Here is a 15,403-nt window from a genome sequence, read left to right as displayed (position 1 = left end):
CGTATGTCAATTGATTGCATTTGTAAGACTGATCAGGATCCTGATCAGTCTGAAAAATGCCTGATCAGTCACAAAAATGGATTGAAATGCCGGATCCGTCTTTCCGGTGTCATCCGGCAAAAAGGATCCAGGATTTATTTTTCTTCACCTTTACTTCGGCCTGCGCATGAGCAAGCCGGAAGGACGGATCCGGTATTTTGAATGCCGGATCCGGTACTAATACATTCCTATGGAAAAAAATGCTGAATCCGGCATAAAGGCAAGTCTTTAGTTTTTTTGGCCAGAGATAAAACCGTAGCATGCTGCGGTTTTATCTTTTGCCTGATCAGTCAAAAAGACTGAACTGAAGACATCCTGAACGGAATGCTCTCCATTCAGAATGCATGGGGATAAAACTGATCAGTTCTTTTTTGGTATAGAGCCCCTAGGACGGAACTCTATGCCGGAAAAAAAAAAACTCAAGTGTGAAAGTATCCTAAGCTTATGTAGTGGCTTACCTCATGTACATCTCCCCATGTTTTTTCCCAATTTGTACTCTCCTGACCCGTCTTCACTGTGGTTTGTTTCCATCCTGTATGTAGCACTTCCTGTTGCTGTGTCCAACTAAACCCATGATGCACTTCTTATTCCTCTGTCACAGCTTCAGCACTGCCCCTAACACCCAGCAAGTTTATAGCTCCTCCCACAAGCTAGTTACATAGACACTCCCCTAACACCCAGCTAGTTTATAGCTCCTCCCACCCTGCTAGTTACATATACACTCCACTATCACTGCCCCGCCCATAGACATAACATCACAGGAAAAAGGAAAGGGCTGCACTGACACGGTCACGTGACCACAGACCAAAACAGGAGATAGGAGCAATAAAGGTAAAATAATTACATTACAAAATTACTGCTACCTTCATAAACAATATTAAAGAATGTTGATGCAAACTGGAAAACCCCTTTAAAGGGGTTACTCCAAGAAGAATATTATGCATTTAGAAGGGATTCTGTCAGTGGTATTTACCCCTTAAAACTGCTAAAGGCATTATATAGGTGACAGGGAGACCTGATTTTCAGAGCAGAGTGCTATTGGTCATGCATGCTCAGTCACTCTGCCCACAGCTTTTTGCTCTGCTTGTCGGGAAAGGAGCAGAGCTTCAGCAGTAGCATACTGGGGATGGAAGAAGGCACTGTAATGTCAGCTGCCAGAGGTGAAAGGAGACAGATTCTGTCCTAGAAGCCTGGATTAGCAGCAGCTTTAGGCCTCATGCACACGACCGTTGTGTGCATCCGTGTCAGTTGTTCCGTTTTCCGTGATTTTCTGCGGACCCATTGACTTTCAATGGGTCCGTTGAAAACTCGGAAAATGCACCGTTTTTCATCCGCATCCGTGATCAGTGTTTCCTGTCCGTCAAAAAAATACGGCCTGTCCTATTTTTTTGACAGACAACGGTTCACGGACCCATTCAAGTCAATGGGTCCGTGAAAAAACACGGATGCACACAAGATTGTCATCCGTGTCCGTCATCTGTGTCCGTAGGCTACTTTCACACAGACTGATCCGCTGATCCGTCTGCATAAAAGCTTTTTAGATCTGAGTTTTCACGATCCGACAGTATATTCTAACACAGAGGCGTTCCCATAGTCATGGGGACGCTTCAAGTTAGAATATACTAAGAACTGTGTACATGACTGCCCCCTGCTGCCTGGCAGCAACCGATCTCTTACAGGGGGCTGTGATTCGCACAATTAACCCCTCAGGTGCCGCACCTGAGGGGTTAATTGTGCGTATCATAGCCCCCTGTAAGAGATCAGGTGCTGCCAGGCAGGAGAGGGCAGACCCCCTCCCTCCCCAGTTTTAAATTCATTGGTGGCCAGTGCGGCCCCCCTCCCTCCCTCCACTGTATTTAACTTATTGGTGGCCAGTGCGGCCCCCCTCCCTCCTCCCCTGTATTTAATTCATTGGTGGCCAGTGCGGCCTCCCCCCCCCCTAATTAAAATCCCCCCCCACCCCCCCATCATTGGTGGCAGCGGAGAGTTCCGATCGGAGTCCCAGCGATTAAACTGGGACGATCGGAACTCTCCACTGCCACCAATGATGGGGGGTGGGAGGAGGCCACACTGGCCACCAATGAGTTAAATACAGGGGAGGGAGGCCGCACTGGAAAGCAATGAATTTAAAACTGGGGAGGGAGGGGGGTCTGCCCCCTCCTGCCTGGCAGCACCTGATCTCTTACAGGGGGCTATGATACGCACAATAAACCCCTCAGGTGCGGCACCCTGTAAGAGATTGGGTGCTGCCAGACAGCAGTCATGTACACAGTTCTTAGTATATTCTAACTTGAAGCGTCCCCATCACCATGGGAACGCCTGTGTTAGAATATACTGTCGGATCTGAGTTTTCACAATATAACTCAAATCCGATGGTATATTTTAACATAGAGGCGTTCCCATGGTGATGGGGATGCTTCAAGTTAAAATATACCATCGGATTGGAGAAAACTCCGATCCGATGGTATAATAGGGACTCCTGACTTTACATTGAAAGTCAATGGGGGAGGGATCCGTTTGCAATTGCACCATATTGTGTCAACGTCAAACGGATCCGTCCCCATTGACTTGCATTGTAAGTCAGGACGGATCCGTTTGGCTCTGCACGGCCAGGCGGACACCAAAACGACTTTTTCCTTCATGTCCGTGGATCCTCCAAAAATCAAGAAAGACCCACGGAAGAAAAAAAGGACACGGATCACGGAACTACGGAACCCGTTTTTGCGGACCGCATGAGGCCTTAAGGTCACACAGAAGAAAATGATAAAATGGGTAGTGTGAAATCCGGAGTTTAACCCTAAGGCCTCTTTCACACGAACTATATGGATTGGCTCCAGATGCGTTCAGTGAAACTCGCACCATTTTGCAAGTAAGTTCAGTCAGTTTTGTCTGCGATTGCGTTCAGTTTTTTTCCACGCGGGTGCAATGCGTTTTGATGCATTTTTCACGCGAGTGATAAAAAAACTGAAGGTTTACAAACTACATCTCTTAGCAACCATCAGTGAAAAACGCATTGCATCCGCACTTGCTTCCAGTTGCAATGTGTTTTGGTATTCCGGACCCATCTACCTACCATAAAGCAGTAATTGCACTTAGATGCCTAGAATGGCTAAGACCTTACTCAAGTCGGCTAGACCTAATTACGGAAGATAATATGTTAAACCTCCCACTCCACTCTTTAATTTTCTTGGACCAATCCCCAAAATACGCTAAATTACAAACATATAATACTATCACTAAATATACTTTTGACATGTGGAAAGACTAAATGGAAAGGCCACCTATTAACTAATTATCTCGCCCTGATGCAAGTTCGGGATGTCCTCTGCCACTCCTCAACCAAGTTCTGGGAAACCATATCTGACAGAGCCAAAGCTGTTACTACACCGGTTTTGTCTCTGTGTCCGGATAATGATGTCCCCATTTTCGAAGAACTGAAAAAACACCCTATAGTAGCCTGCCTTTCAAATTTCCAAATAGCTCATTTTATTCACTTTATGAAATCCCACCTTAAAAATCTCAATATAACTTCAGAACAATCTGTTTTTGAGAAACTAGCCCTTCAATTAAATGAACCAAAAGGAAAGATATCTAAACTATACAGCCTTCTATTGGCCCTAACACGCCCGGAAAAAGTCCCCTTCATCTCAAAATGGGAGAGTGAACTAAATATCCAGTTCTCAGCGAAGGAAATACATCGTGTTCTGAAGGCGCCCCATAGGGTGTCCAGGTGTGTCAAACTACAAGAGAATAGCTATAAAGTACTTACTCAATGGTACTACACCCCACAAAGAATTAACCGTATGTTTCCTGAATGCAGCCCGATCTGCTGGATATGTGAGATGGAATTAGGCACTCACAGCCATTTATGGTGGAACTGCTCTAAGATTGCTACCTACTGGCGAAAGATATGTAAAGTCATTTCTGAGGTGTGTAAAATATTTTTTCCGGTCTCTCCGAAGGTGTGCCTCTTTGGGGTGTTCGGGGATCTCAGATGTCCTAGAGACACACAAAAGTTGGGTCAGATTTTATTGGCAGCATCCAGAATACTCATTGCAGTTTACTGGAAAAAAACAGAGACACCCCCATTAAAACAATGGATTCAAAGATGTGATCAATTGTACCGCCTTGAACAGATGGCTCACTGGGAGGCCCGAACACCACACAGATTTGAGGTGATTTGGAAACCCTGGAAAGAATATAGAGGTTTTTCGAACTGACAAATCTTTGATGTATTGATCGTGAACACGTACGATAATGTTTAAATAGATATTCTTATCCAAGTACTACCTTTCTGCAACATAATTGGCGCCCTCACCCCCTTCCCTTTCCCTCCCTCCGACTTTCCTCCCCCCCCTCCCCTTTATTCTTTGATTGTTTTTCCAATCTGATTGTACTGTATCAGCTGTATTCTTATATTGGCGCCCTAGTAGGGCAATCAACGAATGTACGATCCTTCTGTTGTAAAAACAATAAAAATAATTTTAAAACAAAACAGTTGCAATGTGTTTTTCACTGAAGCCCCATTCACTTCTATGGGGCCAGGGCTGAGTGAAAAACACAGAATATAGAACGTTTTTCATGCAACGAAGAACTGATGTGTGAAAAAACCGCTCATGTACACAGACCCATTGAAATGAATGGGTCAGGATTCAGTGCGGGTGCTATGTGTTTACTTCACGCATCGCACCCTGGCGGTAAACTCTCGTGTGAAAGGGGCCTAAGGGCATGTCCACACAAACCGATTTGCTGTATATTACAGTACCAAAGTGAATGAGATCCGTCGAAATCTCATCCAGGCACTGCATACATTTTATATCCAGAAATTGACCTGCTGTGCAGATTTTTTAATCCAAAGCATGTCACAGATTCTCCCCAAAAACTTCAGCATCATTGCAATTCAGATGCATCATTTTATACATTGAATACACATGATTTGATGCTCATTTGCCACTGCCGATTTGATGTAAAAAAATAAAAATTATTATAAAAAAAAAAAATGCTGTAAATCAGTTAGGGTGGACATACCCTAGGACTCATTTACACAGTCAGTATTTTGCAAGTCGAAACCAGAAGTGGACACGAAAAAGTCTAATGGACATAACGGTCTTAGATAGTCTCCAAAATACTGACCATGTGACTGAGTCCTTACACTTACAAGTTTACCTTGCACTTCCTATCTGAAGAACAGCGAATACCTCAGATAAAGAGATATGTAGAGGTCGGCGCCCTAACTTCGGCATATCCAGCGCTGGTCTAAATGTAAGCCAGCTATTTTCTATGCAACTAAAACAGGCGTGGAAAATGATGAATGAGATGGGCCTGCCGATCCATCCCCTTCACCGCCCATGCCAGGCCAACTTTATTTAGACCTGGTGTGAGCGGGGAAAAGTCACCGATTGCGGTGCTAAGAAATATGCCTAATATAGGCATATTTCTTATCATAAATGACCCCCACAGTATTTAGATCCTTCACTACCAAGACATAAATCCTACATTGTTGGTGGAGAAATGGCTAATATTCCCTCCACAGCCTTTCAAACAGCAGACCACAGTTTGAAGCCAAACAGGGGAAAATGTGTGTGGACCTTGGAGACCTACCCCTAAATGCACTAGTGTCTTCTCCAAGGCATCTATGAAGCAGAACTACCTCTGGGTAGTGGTGACACCTGGAAATGAAGAGGACCTTGGAGCAGGAGCAATCATACATTTTTATTTTATTTTTATCACGTCTGGGGTCTGAATTAATTTTAGGTGCCTGATCTGGGGTCTAGATTGGTTTTACCTCCTACAAAATAATAAATCGTGATGTAAACAGTTCTAAAAAAAAAAAAAATTCTAAAGATGGCATTTTACAGTTCAGCTTGGTCCTTCACCTGCCTGCAGGGCCTGTCAAGTGGAGCTCAACTAGAACTAGTAGAGTACCCATGCTTTAAAGGGGTTGTCCACTTTATTTATATTGATGACCTGTACTCAGGATAGGCCATCAATATCAGATCAGCAGTTTTTGGCACTCGGATAGTGGTTATTAATTACAGTGGCTCTACCGTACTGAACTTATGGACTAGGTGCATTCTCCACGGCACACCCACTGCCGATTTGGTATATCTAAAATCAATAATTTGGAAGGCACTCCATTATCTGGCGCTTCATGGAGACATCAAATACTTGATTAAATAGACATGTATATCATTTGTTTAAAAAATATTTAAAATAATTTATTTGGAAAATATAAGAATGACTGAATTAATGAATACAAATATAATAGATATATAGATATAAATATAATAGATCTAGTAGAAAGTAATTTTTTGTATGAATCATGATTGTTATGTTCACAAATGCCATAATCCACATTTCATGATTTATAATCATAATTTCATAATTGATAATCAGTGGATGTAGTCGGAAGCAGAAAGCTCCATCTCCTGTCTAGTGGCCGTAGCGGTCTGTGTAGTTTCAAGTGCGTGACCAACGGCTGATGAAAGTGTCGGCCCCCAATGATCTGATATTGATGACCTATCCTGAAGCTAGGTCATTAAAATAAAGCGGTTATACCCTTTAAGAACCTTTCACAAAGGTCAATGGGGCACATTTACTATAGAGTCTGTGCATGTTTTTAGGGTAAAAATGCTGTTTTAGACAGTCATTTTTTTTGTTGCATTTATTACTGAAAATGCACCTGTTTTGAAGGCATGTAAGAGCGCCTTTTTTTGCACCCGTTTTAGTTTCAAAAACAGTCTAACTTCTACTCCACTTCAGGGCTGGCGTACTTTTCTTTGTTTTGAGTGGCGAGCTGCGGCACATTTTGCGGAAAAAAAACAAAAAACACAAAACACTTTCATGTAAACGTGCGCCTTCTTTCGGCTCACTTGCACCACATCCACATTTTCATGTGCCTACTAATTAGATCAGTCTTAATGAATATGAACCTGTCGTACTGATAAAGAACCACTAGAGGTCAGACTAATGCCAATACGCCTAGTCTAATTTATGAAGTGCTGTGAGACTTAATAAATAGTCAGCAAAAGACTAAGCAGATACGCCTGTCTAATTGAAAGCCTAAAAACACGAGAGCTTGATAAATGAATTCCATAGGAAGTCAATTAACCCATCAGTATGTTTCTGGAGTAAGGGCCCTTTAATAGGGGCCAAGGATCAGGACAATTATCATGAACATTCATTCCCGACAATGGCCCGGTGTAAAAGGGATGCCGATCACCTGTTTGTACAGGACTGACCCTAAACTCCCCCACCCCCTAAGTTTGCACAATAACCCAATGTCACCCGTAAAAAACAGATGACTCCCTTCCAGGAGAAACCATAAATATATCTGTGTGCACCGGAAACCTGAAAAATTATGAGATCACTGCAAACCAGAATCTGTGTACTAGGTCGGAGCTCCACAGCAACTTACAAGCAATAAAATTGCACGTGCCCAGGAAAATGCATTGTGGCATTGCATGTACTAAACTCCTATAGGATCGCATGACATAACATTTAGGATAATCACATAAAACCAATTGAGGATCCACCCCCTACTTAAAGGGGTTGTCCTCTTTATTTCTAGTGATGACTTATCCTCAGGAAAGGTCATCAATATCAGATTGGCAAGGGTCTGACTGATCAGCTGTTTGAAGATAAAGCACAGCTCATACAAGCGCTGCCTTCTCTTCTGTTTACCTGCTCGCTGTCGCAACCACTGTAATGCTCTGTAATAACGATAGCGTTCCTATTCACTTCTAAGGGACGGCGCCATCCTATTCATTTGAATAAGGACGCCATAGTTATAATTACACTGCTCACCTCTGCAGTTGCGACAGCGAGCAGGTAAACAGAGAAGAGAATGCAGCGCTCATATGAACGCTGCCCTCTCTTCAAACAGCTGATTGGCGGGGTGCCGGGAATCGTCCCCACCAATCTGATATTGATGACCTAGCCGTAGAAAAAAAGCAGACTTCCCATTTAACAACTTCTATCACTGGTAGCATATCGCAGTAGAGTTTGCTCTATAATCTTGCATGAAATCCCACTGCAATACATCACGTGTGATATGTCTTCGCAGAGCTCTCTTACCATATACAGTGCAGGTTCTATGAGAAAATAACCTCTCATTGTAAATATAACAGCAGTTCGAGGGACAGAATTAACTATTTGTTACTCATACCACTGACCGATGAACTTTTTAAAAGGCAAACGCCACCCAAACACAGATTACAAGACACATACCCAACTCCACTTGCACCAGTACACTGGTGGCAAATCACTAGGATTTGTCACCAATGTCAAATAGGTGTGGGATCCACCTCTGGGACCCCCTCTTATCTTCAGAACTGGGCCCCCAAAGTGAAGGAGAGTACACCCTGCATGCTCTCCATTCACTTCTATGGGACTTCCTAAAACAGCAGAGCGAGCGTGCTTGACTATTTTCAGAAGCCCCATAAAAGTGAATGGAGAGTGCACAGCACACGCATGGCCACCTCTCCACTCACCGCTATGTGACAGCAGTGATTGGAGGGAGGCTGTGCATGCACGGTGTGTTTTCCTTCACTTTGGGGAACCCGTTGCAGAGATAGGAGCGTGTCCCAAAGGTGGGACACACACCTGAGGCATATTCTAGCGATATGCCACTAATGTCTGAGATGGGAATATCCCTTTAACCAAAATGATATTACCATTCAGTGACTACACTAATAGAGGTGGGGTTGTGACAACTTCTATGTTATTCAAGGGAAAGGTATAGGTGGAGCTATCCTCCAAATTTTTTTCAGTGTTTAAAAGATTCATGCTTTTTGGACCAATCCTTTCCATATGGCCTTACAGAAGATAGAGATAATAGTGGGGTGGGGGAACCTAATTGGAGAGTTATAAAGAACAGCCCTGACTCTAAATCCTAGCCAACGAAGCCCCAACCAGTTGCACTTCATGTACAAGATACTGACTCTTCTTTCAAATGGGACCCACACACCTGTTTCTGATTCCATTTGAAGTCGGGTAAAAGGATGAAGCCAACCGCTGGATCTGGATTCTCATAGACAATTCGGTCCTCCTCCGCTTTCTTCTCCAGGATATTGTAGACCCACTGTCAGAAAAGATAAAGGCACCAGGTAAGTCATGCACTTTTCTAAAATACAATGTATTCCAATTAGAACATGTTCTATAATTTGCAGCACCGCCGCAAGGATGCAGACAGCACGCGGAAATAAATGGGTCTGTGTGCGAAAAATGGGGATCAGTTGCAGACCAAAACTATGGTCACGTGAATACACTCTCTAGCTGAAGGCCAGTGATGGCCATAACCTGCAGCATTATTTTTCACCACCAGTATAACTTTAGGCCATGAACACCAATGCAACAGTGCCCTCCATGCATTCAAAGGTATTCATCATGGTGCTCCTTGCTATAGTCTACAAGAATAGCTCTGTAACAAAGCAGTTTCCAAAATGGCTGCCGATCTGTAGTAAAGAGGTCATCCAATGCTAAACATTTTATGCAGCCACTACGTTCATGTAGAAAACTAATGATAACTGAGTGACAACTAAGGCCGTCTTTACAGGGGTTGTCAGTCAGCTTTCCCAGTACTGCTGATATGCCTAGATATACAGCAATATGAGAGGCATGGATGCATCACTTGCAAGGTGTAAGCTGTAATACGGTCCATGTTGGTTATCACCCAGCTTTCCCAGAAAGAGATCCAACTATTTTGTGGGGATTTTGTTTGACAGCACCTACCTGGATGCTGAAGCTCTGGGACTCGATGAAGGGGAGAGTGATGTTCTTATAATCCTCCCCGGTTTCCTGAATAAGGTAAAGCTCCTGACGCAAATATTTCTTGATATGTTTTTCAGTTGCAGGTCGGATGATTGTGGTTTTCACTTCTGGATAATGGGGGAAGAAGAGCAGAAATATATTAATATTTTACACAACTCATGTACTGCGCCCTCATCAGAGACAATGTTCATACAGATGATAACCAGAACACAACATGAACCCAGCTACAGTGCCACATTCTATTCTAGGCGGAAACCATAGCTGCGTGCTACTAGGTGGCACAAGTGACCCTCAAAATCCCGAAAATGATTCTCCTATGTCAGGGACGTGTAGTTCCACCAAATGTTAAAATCCTTACGTTGTATATAGCTGGAGATCAGTTTTTACTGCAGCACAGTGATGCAATGTCGCCACCTGGTGTTTAATGGAATGTACTGCAATACCTTCACATTTGTGCTATTATTCCCATTTCTCTGTCCCGCTACTGACCTATGAGTACATTTGAGTTACAATATGTGCAGTTTTCTGTCTATTAATTATAAATCTGTTGGACACTTGCTTGCCTTGCTGCCTCCCAGTTAATCATGGCCTCTTTAAAAAAAAAAAAAAAAAGTCAGAAAAGTTGCAGACAAATAAGATGGCATTGGTCACCATAATTTGCAGCTTTTCACTGCCACAAGGCCGGCACAAAAGGCTTAATTCCCCCCAATGTATTTCAAATTCTCATACATTTTTATGCTTCTGCCTGCAGTCAGCAAATAAGCACTAGTTTACATGCAGATAGTGGAAACCAGTGTAGACCTAATACTTTTTTTTACAACTGAGATTTTGCTACAGTTGCATCCAGGGGCCAGAACCGCTCTGCCATGCATTCCACCCTGATTATTGTAAAATAAATAAAAAAAAAAAAAAAAAATTATATATATATATATATATATATATATATATATATATATATATATATATATATATATACACATACATACACTCTGTTAGCGTCTTACAGTGTATTGTGCTGTATTGAAATAGGGATCAGACACGGATCTATAAAAATATCACATGACCTAACCCCTCAGGTGAACACAGTCCAAAAAAACAAAAATAAAAACAGTGCTAAAATTTTTTGTCACCTTACATCACTAAAAGTACAACACCAAGCGATCAAAGAGGCATATGCCCCCTAAAATAGTACCAATCTAACAGTCACCTCATTCCACAGAAGGTATCTGAAGTCTATAGTGCCTAAAAAAAGTATGTGGAGAGCTGAAGCTCTCTCTGCCCATGAAGTAGAGACCGATCTAGTAGAGTGAGCCCCAAATCCCGATGGCAGAACAACCCCCCTAGAAGATTAAGCTAATGAGATAGCCTGCCTAATCCACCTAGCAATAGTCTGAGAAGAAGCCGCAGATCCTTTCTCTGCCCCCTGAAACAAAAGCAGCAGACGCGAGGAGGACCTCCAAGGCCGAGTGACCTGTATTGCATAATACACCTCAACATCTAAAACAATGGAATTCCGATTCCTTCTTATTTTTTTAGGAGAGGCACATAAGGAAGGTAACACTATCTCTTGGGAACAGTGAAAATGGGAAGAGATCTTTGGCAAAAAAGAAGGATCAGGAGAAATCACCATCCGATCCTCCAAGATTACCAAGTAGGGAGGGTCAACGGAGAGCACAGCGATCTGACTCACCCTCCTAGATATCAGAAGTGACTGTCTTACGACTGGCCAAGAGTGTTAACCACATCCTCAGAGAGATCTCTTTTCATTAAAATCTCCCTTTTAACAACCAGGTGCAGATTCTTCACCTTTGAGTAAAAGATAGGACTCCGAGACAGAAGCTCCTGAGTTTCTGGAAGCACCCAGTGGGTTGCTATCGATATCCTGCGGAGCCGGGAAAACCAAACCCTTCTTGGCCAAAAAGAAGCTTAACCATCACTGTGGCTCTCTCTTCTCCTATCTTCCTGAGAACCCTTGGTAACAACTTTGGGGGGGGGGGGGGGGGCATAAAGAAGGCCCTGCTCCCACGATTGGGCCAATGTGTCCACTGCTTTCGGATGCTCTCCTGGAGACAGGGAAAAGAAGACCTCTACCTTTTTGTTTGACCTGGTGGCAAAAAGATCTATCTCCGGAATCCCCCATAATGCTTTAATTTGATTGAATACACCCTGGTTTAGATGATGATGGCTGAGGAAGTCCACTTTTACATTGTCTGTACCTCTTAGATGTACTGCAGAAAGAGATAATAGAGAAGCTTCTGCTAGACTGAAAATCTGATGAGCGAGAGACATGAGGCCCTGAGCCCTTGTACCTCCCTACCGATTAATATAGGCCACTCTTGTCATATTGTCCGAGTAAACTCTCACATTTCTGCCCTTGATAACCAGGAGACTCTGTACTAAGGCTATCCTGATTGCATTTAATTCCTTGAAATTGTCAGACTGGGATAGAGAATCGCTGTCCCAGCTCCCCTACATGGGCTCCCCAACCGGATGGGCTGGCATCCGTGGTCAAGGGGAGAACCGTCTCTCTGAGCCAAGGAACCCCTCTCTGCAGATTTCGCAGATCCATCCACCACGGCAAGGAATTCCGAGTGTGGGGTGATAGAGAGATCCCCGCGTCCAGAGAGAGGAGATCTCTGTCCCAATCTTGCAGAATCTGAAGCTGTAGAAGCCTTGAATGATACTGGGCCCACTCTACCCCGGGAATAGCGGCTGTCATGTGACCCAGCACAGACATGCCTTCCCTCAAGGTGACCAATGGACACGAGCGCAGGAGCTGAACCCTTGATTTGATAAGGATAGCTTTTTGAAGGGGGTAACAGGCACCTCCGAGAACTGGAGTCCAGAATCATTCCTAAGAAGCTGCATCTCTGGCTTGGGCATAAACTGGACTTTTCTAGGTTTATCTCCCATCCCAGTTTCTCCAGAACCTCCCTCAACCAGGCAATCTGTCTCTGAAGAACCCGACCTGACAACTAGAAGAAAATTGTCCAGGTAGGGTACAATGACGATCTCCTTCTCCCTCACGTGGGCCATCATTTCTGATATAATCTTTGTGAAGACCCTCAGATCTTGAGAGCCCAAAGGGCAAGGCCTGGAACTGAAGATGCAGAACTTCCCTTCTAGCTGCACTGCTACCCGCAGAAACCTCTGGTAGCTGAGATGGATAGGGACATGATAGTATGCATCCCTCAGGTCTACTGTGGCCATTAAGCAGTCTGTGAAGAGATTGGAATCCATCAGGTCGGCTGTGAACATTCAAAATCTCTCGTACAGCAGATACCGATTCAAAAACGAAGTTCATTATAGTTCGAAATGAGCTATTCGGTTTTTAGACAAGAAATATGTAATTAGTCTTACCGGTAATTGTTTTTCCAGGAGTCCAACATGACAGCACATGGGAGGATGTCCATCCCCATCTCTGTAGGGACAGGAAGTGAGATAAGTTTAAAAGGTTCCCCACCCCCAATCTCCAGTGTTTTCTAAATTACTACACCGGATAGATGCAACTCAATTTTATTCATTTTTGTCACATCATACAATGTTAACTTCACACTGTGACCAACAATAATAGGGGAGGCTAATAGGAGTGCTGTCATGTTGGACTCCTGGAAAAACAATTACCGGTAAGACTAAATCGCTGATTTCCAGGACGTCCCCCATAACAGCACATGGGAGAATTACCAAATTAATTTCTCAGAGAGGGACCACAGCTTGAAGGACCTTCCGACCAAAGGTCAGTTTGTGACTGGTCGATAGGTCCAACCTGTAGTGTCTGCAAAAGGTGCTATAACTAGACCAAGTTGCTGCCTGGCAAATTGGGTCTACCGTAGCGCATGCTCTTTCTGCCCAGTAGGTGGCTACCACCCTGGTAGAATGAGCCCTAACAGAAACTGGACAGGGCTTGTTTTGAAGACTGTAGGATTCCTGAATCGTCTGTTTGATCGATCTGGTTAATGTCCTTTTGGTGACTTTTTTCCCCCTTTACATGTTTCTCCAAACTGAACAAAAAGGTTTGAGTCTTTCCTTTCCGATTCTGTCTCCTGTAGATATTTTAGGACAGTCCTTCGGACGACTAAGCAGTGAAAACGCGCCTCTTGTGGATTTCTAGGAGAAGCACAAAGAGGGCAGGATTATTTCTTGTTCTCTATGAAAATATGTTACTACCTTCTTACATTCTTAAATAAGGTTCTTTTGTAGATAGGGCCTGTATCTCCCCTATTCTACAGGCAGAAGTGATTGCCACTAAAAAGGCGGTTTTCCACGATAAATGTTTTCGGGATATGGAGTCCAGAGGCTCAAAAGGAGCTTCACATCGGGAATTAAGTACCAGTGAAAGATCCCAGGGTGAAACAGTTTGTCTCAAGGTGGGTCTTAATCTGCTTAAAGCTTTTATAAACCTCTTAATCCACCAATGTTCAGCTAAAGGATAGTCAAAAAAGGTGGCTAAAGCAGAAATCTGTACTTTCAATGTACTAGGTCTTCGTCCTAGATCAAATCCCTTCTGTAAAAAAAAAAAAAAATATATATATATATATATAATAATAATAATATTTGTGCTACAGTAGGGAAAGTACAATCTTTGTGTACTACTGATAACCAGGAACCAAATTTTTTCAAAATTTTATTGTATATTGCCGATATTACCGGCTTACGGCTTTTCTGTAGGGTGGAATTAACAGTGTCAGATAAACCCTGCCTTTTTAGAATCTGCCTCTCAGGAACCACACTTTCAAGTTCAACTTCTCCAGGTCTGGATCAAGTAGAGGTCCCTGGGACAGTAGGTTCGGTATTAATGGTAGCGATATTGGCCATCTTTTTTAGAAGTGGATACCAACTTCTTTTTGACCAAGCTGGTCCTATGAACATGATCTCCCCCGGGCTCTCGCTGATCTTCCTTAGAACTGCTGGGATAAGCAGAATCGGTGGAAAGACATATGCAAGGTTCATATTCCATCTCTGCGACATAGCATCCACTCCTGGGGGGGGTCCCTTGGAGTCTAGAGAGAAATAATTATTTGAGTATTTTCCCTGGAGGCGAAGAGATCGACCTGAGGCAATCTCCATTTGTGGCAAAGTTCCTAGAACACCTGCTTGTTTAACATCCCCTCTCCTGGATAAAAAAAAATTCCTGCTTAGGAAATCTGCCGTAATGTTCTCCACCCCTCTTAAGTGTAAGGCCGTAATTCACAGAACATTGTTTTGGGCTCCGAGGAAAATTTGATCCGCAATCCTCTGAAGTTGAGGGTTCTGAGTTCCCCCTTGGTGTCTGAGGTAGCAGACTGTGGTCATATTGTCTGATAAGATTTTTATATGTTTTCCCCTCAGGCTCTGGCTTGCGATCTTTAAAAGGTTTTCAGAACGGACGCCAGTTCTCTCGCATTTGAAGATTTGACCCTCCATCGCCGACCAATCCCCCTGAAAAAACTGTCTCTCTACCGGCTGGCATCGGTAGTCACTACCATGAGTGGACTTTTGTTCCAGAATACTCCTTTTTGGAGACTGACTGGGTCTATCCACCAGTCTTGAGTATTCTTTATTCTGCTTGGTATTAAAAATGTTCCTGTCCAAGGTATTCTGGTTTCTGTTCCAG

General features: G+C 43.4%; 1 protein-coding gene across 1 annotated transcript in view; it reads right to left on the bottom strand.

Annotated features, from left to right (window-relative positions):
* The window catches only part of DCPS (decapping enzyme, scavenger), a 37,126-nt gene that overhangs the window by 9,699 nt on the left and 12,024 nt on the right, over positions 1 to 15,403 (bottom strand). The window contains exons 3-4 of the mRNA XM_040431641.1: positions 9,772 to 9,917; positions 9,008 to 9,121 (exon numbers count right to left, since the gene is read on the bottom strand). Coding sequence (XP_040287575.1) covers positions 9,008 to 9,121; positions 9,772 to 9,917 — 260 coding nt within the window. The remainder of the gene's footprint in view (positions 1 to 9,007; positions 9,122 to 9,771; positions 9,918 to 15,403) is intronic.

The sequence above is a fragment of the Bufo bufo genome, chromosome 1 (genome assembly GCF_905171765.1).
Source record: "Bufo bufo chromosome 1, aBufBuf1.1, whole genome shotgun sequence".
Lineage (NCBI taxonomy): Eukaryota > Metazoa > Chordata > Amphibia > Anura > Bufonidae > Bufo > Bufo bufo.
Note: the sequence above shows the minus strand (reverse complement) of the source record. Positions and strands in the feature narration are given on the sequence as shown.